The sequence below is a fragment of the Topomyia yanbarensis genome, chromosome 2, assembly GCF_030247195.1.
Source record: "Topomyia yanbarensis strain Yona2022 chromosome 2, ASM3024719v1, whole genome shotgun sequence".
NCBI classification, from domain to species: Eukaryota; Metazoa; Arthropoda; class Insecta; order Diptera; family Culicidae; genus Topomyia; species Topomyia yanbarensis.
In genome coordinates, this window is record NC_080671.1 from 3010804 (window position 1) to 3029150 (window position 18347).

Below are 18347 nucleotides of genomic sequence, written 5' to 3' on the forward strand. Positions count from 1 at the left end.
GCTGATGAAACTCGATGGATGTGTTTTGATTGACGACCTGTGCAATAAACGATTTCAAATAAATTCTGGGGCTCAAATTTTTCGCGGATAGCTTGGCGAAAAAATTATGATTTGGCAAGGGATCTGTTCCTGTGGCAAGAAAATCAGTATTTTTTTTGCGATGAATAATACTATGAATTCGGAAGTGAAGGAATCTCCGCAATTAAGTGCCATGATGGTCCGTTGCGTTTCGAAAAGATTTAGCCAGTTACGTCCAATAGCGAAGTATTGGACGATGAGGAAGCAGAAGCTGAAGATGAAGGGCACAGTCTTCAGCGAGATCCGTCGAATGAAGATTTGGTGCAATCAGCAGGCCAAGACCGTTACTGAAGAAGGTGTGCACCGGATGAAGAGCGACATCTACAGAAAAATGCATGGATTCCTTCGAAATAAGGTTGAATGACTTGTTTCAGCAGTTTTCGCAAAAAGAAAAATATTACCTTTGTTTCATCCTTATAAAATTATTCGATTGAAAGAATAGTTAAGAAAATACATTCATTTGAAAATGTCAAATTTCTAAGGACTCGAGCCATTATTGTTGATTGCTGGGTTTAAAATTTTCCTTTTCCTGAAAAAGGCAGAGAAGGATGTGCGATAACTGCTTGTCGTTACCATGAAACTCGAGGTCTTCTGGCCGCAGCTGCAGATGCGCTGTCAGATCAGCAACTTGCTGGCAAATGTTTTCCCCAAAAATAATTTTTCTGGCAACATAAACCTTAGTAGTTTTTGCGTTATTAATTTATCGCATGTTTTAGGCAAAAAAAACACGGTGCGATAACATCATCGGAATGTCCACACATCACGAACTAGGACACTCGATGGGCCACCTCGAACCCACAGCGGGTTCTTCGACAGGGGGTAGACCTTCAGATCCCCACTCTGGAGCGGATCGGCAACACGCCGAGTTGGTAGGATGAAGTTGATGTTGCATGACCCGTACTGGTTGACCATTGGGCCAAGATGAATGGTCACTGGCTGGTAAAAGTGAAAATAGTCTTTTGGTGCGACTGCAAGGCGATGATGAATTAGTTTGGACCTGCGAAGGTATCGCCAGTTCGTTGCTTGCGTTGGAGTTGGAACTAAAGCAAAGGATATCTACGAGAAAGAACGACGTAGTGGAACCGTGTTTATTCCCTATGTGACAGTTGGTTCCGTGGGGACTGTGATCAGTATTCACTAGAAGATCAATGGACTGTGAAATAAGACCCAGTTGTGTCGGGTACATAAGGTCACCGTACCTCTACTTTTGAGGTCGATACTCACTCAAGAGGAAATAGCAAAAGCCGAGACAACAATCTCTCGCTGGGTGTCGTATAAATATTGTGTTCATTATGGTAATGTGCCGAACGGTTCAATATTTTTGTATCAACAAACACATGTTTATACATATTTCTAAACAATTCTGGTGGTTTGGAACACATTAGGGTTGGTCGATAAAATTATTTCGTCATGTAAACCACACCCATAATTGATTCGTTTCTTATCAGGCGTCTGCGCTTCGATTTTTATCAAGTTAGGTTGGCTTGATCATATCAAAAGACGCCTTTTTAGCACCGAATCAAATATGGGTGTGGCTTAAGCGAGTGTTTATATTTACCGCTATTGCGAATCTTCCGCCGAATCTAACAATTCGATCAAATCGATTAATAACAAAATTCACAACGGCTATTATGTAAGTTGAAAAATTCATCTTCGCACGTTTTTAATGAACGAGCATCCCAATTTAATAAATTTAAATGATTATTTAAAGTCAATATTAAACATTAATTTCATTACAATTTTGTTAGCAAAAGCAAAAAAAGCAAAAAAAGCAATTGAAATGCTTCAAACATGGAGGTAGAATTTAACATAGCAATCATCAGCTGTAGCATAGATTCTTGCAAGAAATTCAATTTTTCTTCCGTTGTGCTACCTAGATCCATTGGACTAAAGGAAGCGTTAGGTGCAAACGAGATTGGAGGCGTGCTAGCCGTTATTTTGGCTGTGTTACCTGCCACTTAAGCATAAGATGACACACCATTATAGGATGGTTTGATGGAGATAGAAGATCTTTGTATAGGTAGAGAAGCTAATCTATTTTGAAGCGGATTAGCACGTTTAAGCTTGTTTTCCTGAAGTATACCTGAATTTTTTTTATTTGTTGTTTTTGTTGCTTTTTTTTCGTATAGGACAAGGCCAAAAAATCGATTTATGGTTTTCGCTAAAATTAGCGCATTTGAAACTTTTTGTGGTTTTTTTTTCACCGGACAAGCATCTTTTATATGCGATTTATCACCACAGATCATACATTTGGAATCCAAAAGACAATTTTTTGTGCCGTGCCCAAAACCTTGACATCTACGATACTGGGCCAGTTTTTGAATTCTGCCATCACGTCGTCTATAATGTTCCCACTTTACTCGGACGTGGAACATAAAACGTGCATTTTCTAATACTTTTAAATTATTAACCTCATTATGGTTAAAATGAATTAAATAAAGCTCCTGGATAATTTCAGAACGTACTGGCGTGTTAGTGCCGGTAGCCTTTCTCTTCATAAGAAAAACTTGTGAAGGAGAAAAACCAAGTAAATTTTTCAATTCGTTTGATATTTCATCCGAACTTTGACCATGAGGTAGCCCTTTCAAGACAGCTTTGAATGGTTTATCTGCCTTAAAATCATATGAATAAAATTTATATAATTTCTCCGTAAGATACTGGAGCAGTCGTTTGTGGTCAATCAAGTCCTCCGTTGTAACTCGACAGTCTCCTCTTCGGCCAATCTGAAAAGAGACTTTCACGTCCGGAAGGAACGTCTAACGCTCAGTTCGAAAGGCTTTGATGTCGAAGAACCTAACTGCTATCGGCGGCGGAGGTGATTGGTTTTTATTCTCGTTGGCATTATGTACAATGCGAGGAAATGTACAAATTTCGTCAGCTTCACATTCGGATAAAACATCGAATGAGTTGCTGCAATCAATTGAATTTTGAGAGGAGAAGTTACTATCTTTCGTTTATTTTTAATTTTTGATACACGGCCTTTCTGGGAGGACCCAGACATGTTGGAAGTATTAAAATTTCTATAGGCTGAATTATTCTTGAAAAATGTTTAGTCTTGAAAAAGACTGAATAGAAAATATAGGTAGTCTCGAGAAAGATTGATTGTCGAAAAAATATAGGTAGCCTTGAGAAAGACTGTTTCTGTTGAAAAACTCCAGGTAAATTAGGAGCTATCAAGATTTGTAATCGGTTCGAACGAAGGTTCAAGCTGGTATGTTCTGTAAAGGGTTGATTGTTTGTTGGTAGTTCGATAGTCACCAAAATTGTTTCGAGCTGGTATACTGGGAAACGATCTAAACCGAGCAGTTCTTTGCTATTGACGTTTGTCAGGGACGACAAAAAACACGGATTTTTATTTTTTCCCAACTACCGTTCATAGTCTGCAAATGGGGCGGTGCTAACGACGCAATAATATGCTCGCTCGCCTGTCAAATCGTAAAAAAGGAGAATTTTTTTTGGTTTTTGACGTAGGTGCCAAAATCTTATTTAAGACTTTTTTGGTGGTATCCAACAGGGGGCACCGGTGGTTGAGTGGCAAGCACGACTGCAACTCATTCCAGTTGGTCTGGGTTTAATCCCAGCCGAGGTCGTTGTGATTTTTCTGAGGTGAAAAATTCTGTGGTCACGTCTTCCTTCGGAAGGGAAGTAAAAGCCGTTGGAGCCCGGTCCATGAGTTGATGGATCGATATCTAGTCCAGATAGTGGAGTCACCCTTCTGGCGTCGGTAATGAAGAAGTAGAATCCAACTTCTATACTTACTAACAAATATCCTCCTCCTGTGATACTTGCGGAGTGCGCAGTAGCATATACGGCCTCCATCAAAAGCAAGTATCGGAATCCTTCCTTTTCCTTCCGCGATCTACGTTCGGGCCTGGCCGGCGCCGGTATTGCTCAATAAACACTTTAGGATTACTAGTAGTTGCACATTGAAAGATGTTTCGCAACTTCCAAGCCTAATTTGTCTACTGATTCCCTCTACAACTTCAGCTAGTCCAGATCGTTAACAGAGTAGCAGCCAGGGGTGGTCGCACAAGCTCAAGGTATCCAACAGGGCAAAAATAAATATGGTATTAACACTTGCGTCAAAAACCAAAAAAAAATGAATTTTTTGTTTAATTCGAACGGCGGGTTTGCTTTCGTCATACATCTGTTAATTGGGTTATGTACCAGAAATCGGCAGTCTTCATTAGCTCTGTTACCCATTGAAATCCGGTGGGATATGAGCCAAAATTAGACACTAGACGATAATAAAAACTCGGGCCTTGGTATCTAGCGGGGAAATTAAATTGATCAGATGCGCATGATGGCAGGTGTCGTAGTGTGTGATCTCACTTTAGAGGCAGTGTTCTTGTATGTTTCATTCTTCCTGGGACATCATCATAGCCCAGGGATAGATTAAGGGTTTGTACATTGGGCTGGAGTCCCAAGGGTTGCAGGTTCGAATCTTGCCTTTGGGATCAATTTTGTTCATATAACTGATTTCGTTTAACTCACCATTTCGATTTGTTTTCCCCGTTGGATATCACCAAACTTTTAAACTGTTAAAGTGGAAAAGAGTTTCCGAGAATGACTGCTTCCTGAAAATAATGTTTTTTGCGGTAATTGTACATTCTACAGAATTGTAAATTGTTATGCATATTTCCGGTCAGATAGTACAAAAATTTAGTCATGACGTTCAGGACAGTGGCGTTCAAAAACTAGAACTATTCCAGTCCTTGAATTAAAATGGGTCCACTATATTCAACCTTAAATGTCTTCGTGAACATGAGCATGATGACCGTACAGTTCGTAGTTACCGTTCCGTGATTGACCGAAACAAGCGAAATTGCACAGAAAATCAACAAATGGGGCCTGGGAGTAGCTATCCGTTCTCAATGTTCACGTTTCGAGAGCTCTATACTTTGAAATAGCACCGGACACGTCTTTACGGTTGTTATGGATTAACAAAAACTTCTTCACGTTTGCAACGAGAAACGGTTTTTGTTAATAGAATGGGGTAAAGAGTTACACAAATCGGGATTCACCATGATAAGATTTATACTTATATTTATACTCTCAGAAATGTTATCATGTGTTTATTGCTCTGGGCAGCCGGCTGCCGAAAATTTGTGATAGATTTATTGTTTGTTGAATTAATTGGGAAATGCTCGGTTTGTAAAAAAAAGCAACTGCAGCTCTGGACAGCCGGCAGTCGAGAGTGTTGCTTACGTTAAATTGAACCAAACGATTTCATTGTTCCATGTTTCTTTATTTCGATCAAACACTATATTTCAACCTTAAAAGATTTTAATATCTTAACTTGTCAGGAAAAACCAAAGTTAGTCACAATAGAATCTTATAGAAACACTACTTTTGATATGTAGGGATTTGAGGTAGTAAACTAAAAGATTTTACTCGCTTTGGTTTCACTTAATCATGAATATCTATATGATTTGGTAGACTTGATTCAATAAATCTCCATAGAATCAAATTTAGATTTTTTTACGTTTTTACGTGTACCTCAGAATAACTCCCACGTCAAAGACTTTTTCGTGTACAAAACACTACCTGATTTACGATATACTCGAACTGGCCATAAATATTCCTCAAAAAAAAAATGGCAGCTCCGTCGACAATCGACGTTCACGCTAACGCGCCATCAGTTGCGCCCTCGCTAGAACCGATAGAGCCCCGAGCATAGCCAAACCACCAAGTGATGGGTATCCATTCCAAAGACAAGCCCCCAGTAGAACATAGATCACAGGATCTAGCAGGAGAGAACCGAAGCAAAACTCGAACCAATATCGCATCAGCCAAATCAGCGCCATTGTGTTGTCAATTATTAGTTACCCGGGAGCCCCGTCGTCGTCGTCTTCGTTTGCGCAGTAGGCTGCTGCGCGGTTGATTTTGGTGAATGGGCGCCATTAAAAAGCCGGAGGGGTAAAAATAAAACAATTTTTAACGAAGTTTAAAATGTTTAAAACATGGCTGCTGGTCTGGTCTGGCCAGCAATTGAAATTGAAATTACAAGCGAGCTTTTCGAAACAGTTATTTGGTTCAATTTTCAACAAAAGGCAGGCAGGGGTGGAAGGGTTGACATTAAAAAAGCGTGTTGATAAATTATGGGCTCACGCTTTGCTGGATTATCGCTCCTCCGCCGCCGCCGCCACCGAGTTTCGATGGTTTCGTAATTGATCGCGTTCGGATTAACGGCCTGCGCCTTGCTTCCACTGTGTGTGTGTAGTGTATTCAATTTGTATCATCAAGTAGGCGAAAGGATGTTTCAAATTCGAGAAAAAGTGCACGCGCATATAAACGCACGATGATTGATATGGCCCGTATTATACAGTCGCATATATCGGTGTCGGTCGGTTTGGTAGGCGCAACAGCAGCAGGCCATGCCACTTTCTCTAGTTGCACAATCCAAATTAATAGAGGTCATGACGTGTTTTAAAATTGATATTTATGACGTTTATTGATCAGTGATAGTAGCAATTTTCTGTATTGTTGCCAGGGACTTTTCTCCAAAATTTGTTCCGTCCAATAGGGGATGAAAGGGTTTTTTTTTGTTCATGTGCGGAAAGGGGTTGAATGCAGATGGTCTTTTTTCCGGGCTGCATTTGTGCGAATAGCAAATTATACGAAATTTGTTATACAGAGATGATTGATTTTCTCTCTCTCTTCATCGTTCGGTTACTAGGTTTGCAGCCAATCCGAACACGCACGCATATCATGTGGCAATATGTTGTAACGGTTCAATATGCATGAACCGAGCAGAAAACATGCGAAAGGCAGCGAGGGAGGAGGAGGGAGAGCGAGTAAAAAGAAGGGTTACCATATTTGCTGCATGTTGCTCACTGCTTTTATCTCCATCGCCATACATCATCTTTTGTGCCACAGTTAGTTTTTTTCCCTCGTCGTTTGTAAATGAATTTCCAATTCAAAATATAGCTAATTTTAAATCAAACACACAAATCTAACGGCCATCTTTTCCCTTTTCCGTGCGGTTGATTTCTGTTTTCGATTTTCCATTTTCTTGTTTGTGGCGACCTTTTTTCTTCTTGCATATTTACCCCCAGCCCGCTTGATCGGAAGCTAAAACTGTTGACAGCCTCGTTCGGTTTATTTTATCATCCAAGTAACCATATTGACAACTGCGCCGTGAAGCGGGAACTAACCAATTCCGGTTGAAAAAAATGAGTTTTTAACCAATGATATATTATAATCAGTATTGTTATTTTCCTTCGTTGAATTAAAATAATATTTTTTCAACCGAATCGATGTCAGTGAATATTACTCAATCTTCCGCTCGATTTCACATTCTGGCTTATCACACAAGCAGGCCATGCCTTGGCTTGCTTCGGTTGTATTGAGTGCGGTAAAATCCCCTTATCAGAGCCAGCTAGGTTGGTCAGTCATGGAGCTTGGTCGGTCACATATGCATATAGGGGGTGATGATGAATATTTGATGCCCGAGATATGAATTTTTATTGCCACGTTGATTTTTTGCCTCCTTGGCTGCAAAGTCAGCAGAAAACTGGAGCTCATTGATATTCATCGCTGGTTCGGGGGCAGTGATTTTGCACCAAACATCACTGGTCTTTTGCATATAAATTTTGAATAATACTTTCCACCGGTCAAGCTATAGCTGGATCACTGACTGTGTTCAGTTCGTTATCCTACAACAGTCCTCCAGTCCAGTTTGTAAAACTCCCCTACTCATGCACACGAAAGGATAAACTTCTGACCGAAAGTTCAGTCGAGCATTAAATTGTATTATGTGAATATTGGCGTACAACACACTGATCGGACCATCAGCAGTCGATCTCTGAGTGCTGCTAGGCAGGGCAGTGGATTTAAATTCGGACCAGACTCTCCTCCATCCCGCTTGGCTTGGCAATGGCAGCTCGTAAAAGGATTTTCACCATTGACCGAAAACGATATGCAAACAGAGAGTAAGCGAAGCAGGCCAGATGCTCACCGCCTGCTTTGGTCCACCCGGGAAGATAAGGTGCAGACATCTGATCTCCCATCCCACGCCGCAATGGGAGAGCATTCGAACAAGGGTTCTCCGTTCGATTCTGTTTTAGAATATCAAATGGCGATTGCAGTCGAGCGAACAGTGATACGAACAGGGGTTGGAATGGAGAAATCCCATTAATTTTTATTTAAAATTGACCACCATATGGGTTTTCCATTCCAGATCTGATCACCGAATCAGAAATGAACATGGTAATCTTCGGTTCTAGTGGTGAATTTTCCCGACATCTGGTTCACCCCGCCAGTTCATGCATGAGACGGGTCGTACGTGTGCGAAATTTGAATCCAAGCCTCCTTCGATCGTTCGTAGTTTTTTTTTTGAATTTGAACTTAATCAAAAATGTAAATTTTTTAAGGCATTCTCAACCAGCAGCTGTTTAAGGCGACACACGCGTTAAAGATTAGCTGCTTCTCCCGTCCTGGTAGATAGACAGGTGAAACGAATCTACACCGTTCGATTGTTCGACACGTGGCTGAGCTTTAGGGACCCTTGAACTAAATATGTGACTGTTATTCAGTTCGAAAGGATTACCTTTTCTTCTTTCTTTGTTTGTATTACTCAACCAACCCGTTGTCGCCTTTCAGAGCGTTTGACGCGGCGTAGTGTGTGTTTTTCTTTCGTCGCTTCTCAACAAGAACGGCAAAACACCTATAAAACTATTAGGTAAACGGAGAATAAGGGAAACTTATAGTCTTTTAAAAAGGCATCAATAAATTGTGAACGGGACCGGGCTCCTTCAACAAACCCAGGAAAGGATGTGTTTGGCCGCGAATTTACACGGATCATTTGCTGAAAGAGTCAATGGGGAGAGAGAGAGAGACATAAAAAGGTTAAAGAAAGAAACGAGTCAAGGTCTCGCTCCCCTCGGTTAGAACCCAAGGGACCCTAACGTTAGAATCGAAGTAGCTCGGTAAATAAATCAATGGAATGAAAGTGTTCGGTATTAAAGGGTGTTTGTCTCGATATAATAGAATTGAAGCATCTTTAAACCGTGTTGGCGCGTGCGCTAGGAAGTTAATAAACGATCTATCTTTTGAAGTTGGGTGTGAATGATGGGTAGACATTAGAAAAGAAGCAATATTAAGTTTCCATGTGGATGCGACTCAAAATCAACGCATTAGGCTTCATTGCGATGAAATTGATATTGAATGATGATGTTTATGACCTTGCAGAACTAGTACATCAAATCGCTTATCATGTTGCGATTTCCATCATAAAATTGTTTTTGAATGTTATTTTTGTATACCCTTTCGCCTTACAAAAAGAAATTGCACTCATAAAGCAAGATATAAATTTCAGAAAATTGGAGTATTTAAGCACTACAAATCTGCAAATACTCGACGCAGAAATTCAGACAACATTTGAGCGTACTGGAAGGGAAGAGCTGCTAGATGTGCCTCTCTGTTCCGACAATATTCTGCGTGAGTTGGTGAATTGATTCGCGTCTAACAAGCTCGAACCTTCATCAAATCATTTTAACTAGAAGATGCCCATTCCCAAACCTTTCAGAATGAACTTCTACAGAGGGCTTGGCGATTACCGGGGAAAGACCTTTCGATTTTGTTTTATTATTATATCATATCAACGCATAATTATGATAATTATGCTGAAAGTCTAGCTCACGTGGCGTTTCCGTTTGAATCATTCGTTGTTCGCATACCAAACGTGCAACATCATGACAATAACAAACGTGCAACATAAACGCTCTGAAAATTGCTTCCGCTTCCGCCAGACGTGTTAAGAAGCAGCTCTTTTATTGCCTATAGTAAAAAATTCTCCAAGCCTTTTTGCCGCCGGTAAAGCAGTTAGATGGTGAACTTGAAAGGTACTTGACATTGCAAAGAACTCGTTGGACAAAGTTGGATGTTTTAATATGGTTTGAAGGGTAGAATAGTATGTTCCGTCCAGTGCGATTACCATTCGAAATCTTTGCTCGCTGAAGCATGAAGTCCGCGAAAATGCCAACCCCGTGCTTCAGTACATCCACTAAAGTCAAACTCTAATCAGTGACTACTCCATTGCACTCAATTTTGTAAGCGGGAATGTAGACGTGGTAGTCATTATCAAACGGCTTTTCGCCAGTAACATCATTTGCTAGGTTTATATAGAATAGCACAATTCTAAACTTATCTGGGCGAACTTGGGAAAAATCCGTCACGGCTGAAAATTTCTGAACCATTTCTTTCGAATTCATTAGCGGATGAGTCTTAACTTCATATTCAACGCGGCGTATTCCTGACAATGCTGTTACACGGGAAAAAATCGTTTCATAAATTAATGAAAAAAATCACGATTGCGTGAACTGAAGCCTAATTCTACACTAAGTAAGAGCATATTATAAAAAACCGGCTATTAATATACCACGCCAAGGTATAACTTTCAAAGCTTTGGTTTAAAAACCGTATTTAAAAAAATCAATCTTTCATGTAAGAAATTTTTTGAATTGGTCTAAGATGAAACTATCAAATTACACAAAAAGTTTTTTTGTGTGGCAAGCGATCTGTAGATGTGTCAAAATGTGCCAGTTTTTATTTATTAAATCTGGAACCGTCTACCGACAAATCTACCTTGAAGAATACCTCCAAAAATAATTTCTAAGCTCCCTTGAAGGTCTGAAACTAGCTTTGTACTACTTTTGCTGTAGTGGTAAACATTTCAACACTCCAGAACTACACTCTGTCAGAAAATGTAAGTCCATCGAAGCTAAAACTTCGCAAAAACGCACTCCTGGTCCTTCAAAATCATCCAATGTAGTACTCTGCGTCACTCTTTCTAGTTTGAACCGCTGATATGGTAGTCGGTCTTTGCTAGTATTGCTCTTCACCCATCCATTCTTCCTCTGGGCCGCCGATGGAACAAAAGGCCTTGTCGTTGTGTTTATTATATTCATTACGCTTAATAAATATGTGATGGAAACGTGTCTGATAGGGAGAGTGGAGATGCCAACTTGTTATCAACATTTCGCAGTGAATTTTTTCACATTTTATCCTATCCTGCGACACTTGTGGATGATGCAGAGAATTCCTCGGTCATATTAGTCACAAGGGTTGAACTAACATTCCTTCCCATCCGAAAATTGACCTGCATGGGCGTGGCCATCTACGTTATTGATCATACTATAATCTAGCGTTGATCAATTACGGGAAACTCACGGGTGGTCAACTAAGCTAAGCAAAGCTAAGCCTTAGCGCGATGTTATTTTTTTGGATACTATCGGATTTATCACTTGGAGTAACGTGACAATATTAACTGAATCATAAAAGTATGGCTGATTCGAGGTATATTGTTCTGTGAACTATATCACAAACTCTATATGGTATTTTAGTCTTCAGCGCAGTTTTTGTTTTCTGTCCAGACATCAAACTGAATCTTATCAAATGAACATCGATGTTTGAGGCCCTAATAGTTTTCTTATATCTGATCGTATCTGCTACTGGTCGCTAGGGCATTGCAAAAAAAATTTTTTTTGAATTCTCAAAGGCCCCCCTCTTATATTGTGACAAATGGCAAAGTAAGCTCAGATGCCGAATTTCACATCATTTGGATAATTCTAGACCCCCGCCCACTTCGCTTGAAATTTTTTGAAATTGGTAGTATGGGAAAATATGAAGGAAAAATACATTAAAGTAGCAATCAGAAAATTACAATTTATGCCTCTTTTGAAAGGAAATAGTCTTAGTATTTGAATGGAGGTATTCTTGTTTCTAGTAAAATACGGGAAAATGGGGTGCTGGGTCATTTGGGCCGCAAAATCCCATATTTTTAATGGTTTTTCTGCTCCGTGACGCAAATCATACATATTTTGTAGTTTTTCTAATGTGAAAAAATCTCAGAAATCAAACGGAACCCTTTTGACCTTAGTCCGAATACGAGAAGTTGGGGTTAAATGGCTTTTTGTCATTCATATTAAATGTTATCATTTTCTCATACATATATCTCTATTATTCTTCAATCAATTTTCATAAAATGTAACTTGTTGAACGTGTAAAATTCTGAGGAATAAAACAAAAATAAAAACGTTAGAGTTAAAATTCAGAAGCATCAAACTTTTTGCTATTTACTCTACAAATCTCATTTTTTTCGTTATTTGTCCTAATACCTCAACTTCCCCTATTTTTCCAGGAATGAAAGTTTTCTCATGTGATCCCTAAGCATATTTTACACTAAAAGTAGTAAATCAAATAAGAATTTCGTTGTTAAATGGAGTTAATATGTGCGATTTTATGATAAAATGTATGATTTGCATCACGGAGCAGAAAAATCATTAAAAATATGAGATTTTGGGGCCAAAATGACCCAGTACCCCACTTTCCCGTATTTTCCCAGAAACAAAAATATTTCCATTCAAATACTAAGATTATTTCCTTTCAAAAGAGGTATAAATTGTAATTTTCTGATTGCTACTTCAAAAGTTATAATAGCATTTAATGTATTTTTCCTCCATATTTTCCCATAACACCAATTTCAAAAAAATTCAAGCGAAGTGGGCGGGGGTCTAAAATTGTCCAAATGATGTGAAATTTGGCATCTGAGCTTACTTTGATATTTGTCGCAATATGAGAATTCAAAAAAAAATTTTTGCGATGCCCTACTGGTCGCTAACAGCTGGACATATATGGCTTTTCATGAAATAGTACATGGGATAAAAATGATTCCACGAACAATATTCCAAATTTTGTGAAATAGTTCACGTAGAAATTTTATGACCATGTTATATGAAATTGAAAATGATTAGGGGACGAATTTCGCGCCAACTCGAACAAATGTTGGCAGCACCCTCTCAGATTTTACTGAAACTTTCTGTACATGAAGACTTTGTCACAAAAAGCCACTTTGCATATTTTGTTTTTCCAAAAATGATATAGACTCTCTTTTGAAAAGCGCCAAACTTTTTTTACCAATTTTTTTTCCAAGTGGTTATGGTCTAAAAATCGATTTTTAAAATTTGGAACCTTTAGCGATCACTTCTGTTGAACTCGTTGGTTTTCAATATGAACGACCAACATTAATTATGTCTTTTGCGTTCCACGTTTTATAACTTTTAAACATGGTTATGAATCTCAATGCAATTGCCACCACTAAATACACAATTCTTCCTGATCAAAATGCAGTAGGTACTGTGCGACTTGCTGCGACAACCGGAGGTGCAGCCAGTAATTAAAAGTACGAGTTCAAATTTTAAACTGAAAATCTTATAATCCGTCTCCACTTAATCAAAGATTACTCAAAAAACGGGCAAATTCGGGCAAGATATGTATAATGTTCCAAATGGAGAATCCTTAGAGGAACAAAAATTGCCTTGAAATATAGTGGACATACGTGGACAAAATAGTATTTCAAAAATTTAGCATGAACGTGTGTTGAAACCGTCTGTTACAAAAACGTGAAAGTTATTGACATTTTCCATAAACAAACAATATAATATCTTTTAGCATCAATAGATATAAATAAAGTACATGCCGTCAGCATAACTTTCCATTATTCCAAATTCGAAACCGGCACTTTTATCAAAATCCAGCTATACTTGAATATTACTGATATTTCAAGCGCTCGATAAAAAATGTGAGCAAAACGCGACGGTTGAAAGTGTTTGGGTGTGCCAACATTTCAAATATGGGAATTTTGGAACGATTCACTTAAAATAGCATGCGGCAGCATCATTTGAAGGACAATATATGTACTAGAACCCAAAGTACTACATGCAATTTTCGACTTTTGGTCGGGTTTTAAGGGAAATAAATAATCAGAAAGGGTTACGAGGCTATATCTAGGCATTACAGAGGAATATTTTAAGAGCTTCGGTTTATTAAAAAGAAAGAAAATTAAATGTCTCAAGAGGCTGATAAAAACGGGTCTTCACTGTACTCCAAATTTTGTGAAATGGTTCACGTGACGATTTCATGACCATGTTACATGAAATTGAAAATGATTGGGGATATCTTCTAAATATCACAAGTATACAGGATAGATCGTAAATCATGCACTAGGAATCATGAACCAGTTCACGGATATTTCTTGATTTTGTGAACTTTTTCACTAGCACGATTGGTCTGTTGTGACTATCGTACTAGTGCATCATGAACCAGCTCACGAATACATAAATAATATAAGAAAATATTGTGAACTATTTCACGAGCATGAACTAATATATTAGAAATCATGAATTATTTCACGAGGATTGAATAGATTCATGAAAAAAATCCTAGTTTCGTGATGTTATTCACGAGAAAATATCCAGACTGTTTTGATTTTGTGAATTAATGTTCCTAAATGTATGAATAAAATCATGAGTAGATTTGTGAATAATGTTCATAAAGTACATAAAGCTCACGTACAGAAAATCGATTTGGTAATAACACGTCGGAAACGTAATAACACGAACTGGGAACAGCTTTTATGATGGTGGGGGATCGGATGGTGGCCGGTCAGCGACAGAATGTGCAACCATACCTCGGAAGCAGCGATGACGACAAGGACGAATTCTACGCGCAGCTGGAGCGTGAATACGATCGCTGCCCAAGACATGATGTCAAGATCGTCATCGGTGACCTTAATGCTCATGTTGGCCAGGAGGTGGAATACAGACCGGTAATTGGAAGGTTCAGCGCCCACTAGCAGACGAACGAGAACGGCCTAAGACTAATCGATTTCGCCACCTCCAAGAACATGGCCATAAGGAGCACCTTCTTCCAGCACCGCCTTCTGCACCGATACACCTGGAGATCACCGCAACAAACAGAGACGCAAATTGATCATGTTCTGATTGATGGACGGCACTTCTCGGACATTATCGACGTAAGGACTTATCGTGGCGCTAACATCGACTCGGACAAGTATCTGGTGATGGTTAAACTGCGTCCAAAGCTATCCGTAGTGAACAGTGTAAGATACCGGCGCCCGCCGCGGTATAACTGGGACCGACTGTGGAAAACCAACGTCGCGACAACGTACGTAACGAGAAGAATGCAGCACGCGCAGCGATGTTGCTTCAAGCCACTCGTCAGAACGTGGACGATGGAAGCGAAAACAGCAGACTCGTCTTTTTCAGGACAAAAAGCGCCGCCTGGAAGAGTCAGAGAGAGGAGATGAAGCTGCTGTATCGCGCTCAAGAAACACGGGCGTTCTTCAAGAAGCTGAATGACTCTCGGAACGGTTTTGTGCCGCGGGCCGAAATGTGTAGAGACAAGGAAGGTAGTCGAAAGGTGGAGGCAGTACTACAATGAACATCTGAATGGTGCGCAGGTGGACAATCGGGCGTTCGAGGAGGACGATTATGTCAGTGTCGCAGCCGATGGGGATGTACCGGCGCCCACTACGAATGAGGTTAACGAGGCTATTCAACAGCTCAAGAACAACAAGGCAGCTGGTAAGGATGGTCTAGGAGCGGAACTCTTCAACGTGGGCCCGGAGAAACTGACGGAATACATGCACCGAATAATCGAAAGAATCTGGGACAGAGCACAGTTACCGGAGGAGTGGAAGAAAGGGGTCATCACCCCGATATACAAGAAAGGCGACAAATTGGACTGTGAAAACTACAAAGCGATCACAGTGACAAATGCCGCTTACAAAGTGCTACCCCAGATTCTGTTCCGGTGCCTATCACCTCTGGTAAATGGATTTGTCGGGAGTTATCAGGCCGGTTGAATCAACGGCAGATCAACAAACGACCAAATCTTTACTATACAGAAAATCCTCCAAAAATGCCGTGAATACCAGGTCCCGACACATCACCTGTTCATAGACTTTAAAGCCGCCTATGACACGGTGGACCGTGTAGAGCTATGGAAAATGATGGACGAGAACGGCTTCCCTGGGAAGCGGAAAAGACTGATTAAGCCTACGATGGATGATGTAAGGTGTTGTGTCAAAATTTCGGGCGGCCTCTCGGGTCCGTTCGAAACACGCAGGGGACTAAGACAAGGCGTTGGGTTGTCCTGCCTGCTGTTCAATATAGCGCTGGAAGGTGTAATGCGAAGAGCGGCAGAAACAAGAAGACGGTAGCAGATCTGTATACCCGACTGAAGCGCAAAGCAGCACGAGTAGGACTGAAGATAAATGTGTCTAAGACGAAGTACATGCTGGCTGGCGGAACCGATAGCGATAGGGAACGCTTGGGCAGTAGTATTACGATCGACGGCGACGAGTTCGAGGTGGTTGACGAGTTCATCTATCTAGGGTCATTGGTGACTGCGGACAATACCAGCCGGGAGATCAGAAGGCGTATTATCTCTGGAAGTCGTGTTTACTATGGGCTCCACAAAACTTTGAGATCCAGGAAGCTCCACCACTGCACGAAATGCGCCATGTTCAACACACTGATTGAACCGGTGGTTCTCTACGGGCACGAGACGTGGACAATGCTCGAGGAGGTCGAAGTCTTTGAAAGAAGGGTGCTGAGAACGATCTTCGATGGTGTGCAGGAGGATGGCGTGTGGAGAAGGATGAACCACGAACTTGCGCGACCCTATGGTGAGCCAAGTATCCGGAAAGTAGCTCAAGCTGGAAGGGTACGGTGGGCGGGGCATGTTGTGAGGATGCCGGACAACAACCCAACCAAGTTGGTTTTCACCTCCAACCCGGAAGGTACAAGACGGAGAGGAGCGCAGCGTTCCCGGTGGCTTGACCAAGTGGAGCAGAACTTGGTGAGTATCGGGCACCTGAGAGGTTGGAGACAAGCAGCAACTGAGCGAGTGACGTGGCGGAATATTGTGGAACAGATTAAATCATGATAATATGATGTATAATTAGGAAATATAATATAAATATACACGTCGAAAACCGTGACTGAAGTTTACAAAACTAAAACAAATATTTCCACTAATAAAAGCGTTATGCGAGCGTTTCTGAAGGGAAATTGAACATACTTGAAGAGCACATGATTTTTGTCCATGGTCCTGTTTACGTAATGTAAAAACGTGATTGTTCCATTGTTTTCCGAACTTGAGAACATTTTATTGTAGTTGTAAGTAACCAAAACATTCTAAAAGGCGAATGACCAAAAGGTTAAGCCACAAATAAACAACAACTGTCTTTTTCGTTTTCAAAAATGGCCGCTTTTGAGGTTTTCTCAGTTGAACCTGAACCATGAAGCAAATAAACACCCTGTGTATAGATCAAACCCAAAGTTGTCAAATTGTAGCTCGATTTTGCCCCCTGTTCCACTGTGTATCGAATGACATTTCTTATAAAAACATGTCAGTAGCCTGTAGACGCTGTAGACCAATTTCTCTCCCACTGCTCTACTCCCATTCTAATCGCAGTAGGCAGAAGCATCGATTATCACGCTGCAACAATTGCGCGTGATTCGATAAAAAAACGGGGACTTTTTGAAATAGGAGAAAAAATGTCATTAAACCGGAAACAATCAATTCATAATCCTCACTACCGTAACGATTCAATCGGTTGCAACCGATAACGATCACGTACACATGTATGCAACGGAGCCGATAATCATCCTTGATCGAACCCCGGTCGGTCGGTCGGTCGTCGCTTCGTGTTAGGTCGTGTGTCGTCTGCTGCCGTTTTGGCGACATTCGGGGTAACCCGCGTGTCTGTGTAGCTCCGGCCAAAGCATATGCTCTGGTGCCCGTCCTTCATTTCACGCGGCCGCTCTGCCAAAACGACAGCCAATCCCGAATCTTGAAGGGGTTATTATTTCTTGGTGGCGTTTGTTGTGCGGCGAAACGAAAAAAAAATGGGCCGGAACTACAAACAGCCAATTGATTGTTGATTGGCAAAAAAATAACGGAGGCGACTTAATTTTTGGCACGTGACGTAGGAAAGGGGTTGCCCAGCAAGGGACAACAACAACGAAAAAAAGTGTTGAATATCAATTTGAATAGGTAATTTTCGGTAATAATTTATGTGTTGCGATCGGTTGTTAACTTACCATGGGATGGAGGCGGGGACGGCGACTTCGAGAGGCGGCTAATGTCTGCAATGATAAAGTGGAATGGTGCCGTTGTTAGTATAAATCGTATAAAAGCTGTGGCGGAGAAAATTGTTAGAGAAGAAAAAAACGAGAACACGACGCAGTTAGACGAAGACAAATTATGCTGACATATTGGAAAATCAGCTTTGCATATATAGAGAGAAAAGAAGGGAACGGCAAATGGATGCATCTGCGAATGCACCTTGTTTCCGTTTCTTTTGTGCATTCCCTTGCACTGCTATGCTGGTTGTTTTGAGAGCAGGAAAAAGAAGAATGCCAGCTTCTGCTGCTTTTGGTAAATGCTCATTTTACGCT

At 40.6% G+C, this 18347-nt stretch overlaps 1 protein-coding gene across 2 annotated transcripts in view; it reads right to left on the reverse strand.

Annotated features, from left to right (window-relative positions):
* LOC131678920 (uncharacterized) overlaps positions 1 to 18347 on the reverse strand; it is a 466403-nt gene that overhangs the window by 28376 nt on the left and 419680 nt on the right. For both annotated transcript variants that reach the window (XM_058959364.1, XM_058959363.1), the window contains exon 5: positions 17991 to 18035. In XM_058959364.1, the coding sequence (XP_058815347.1) occupies positions 17991 to 18035 (45 nt within the window). The remainder of the gene's footprint in view (positions 1 to 17990; positions 18036 to 18347) is intronic.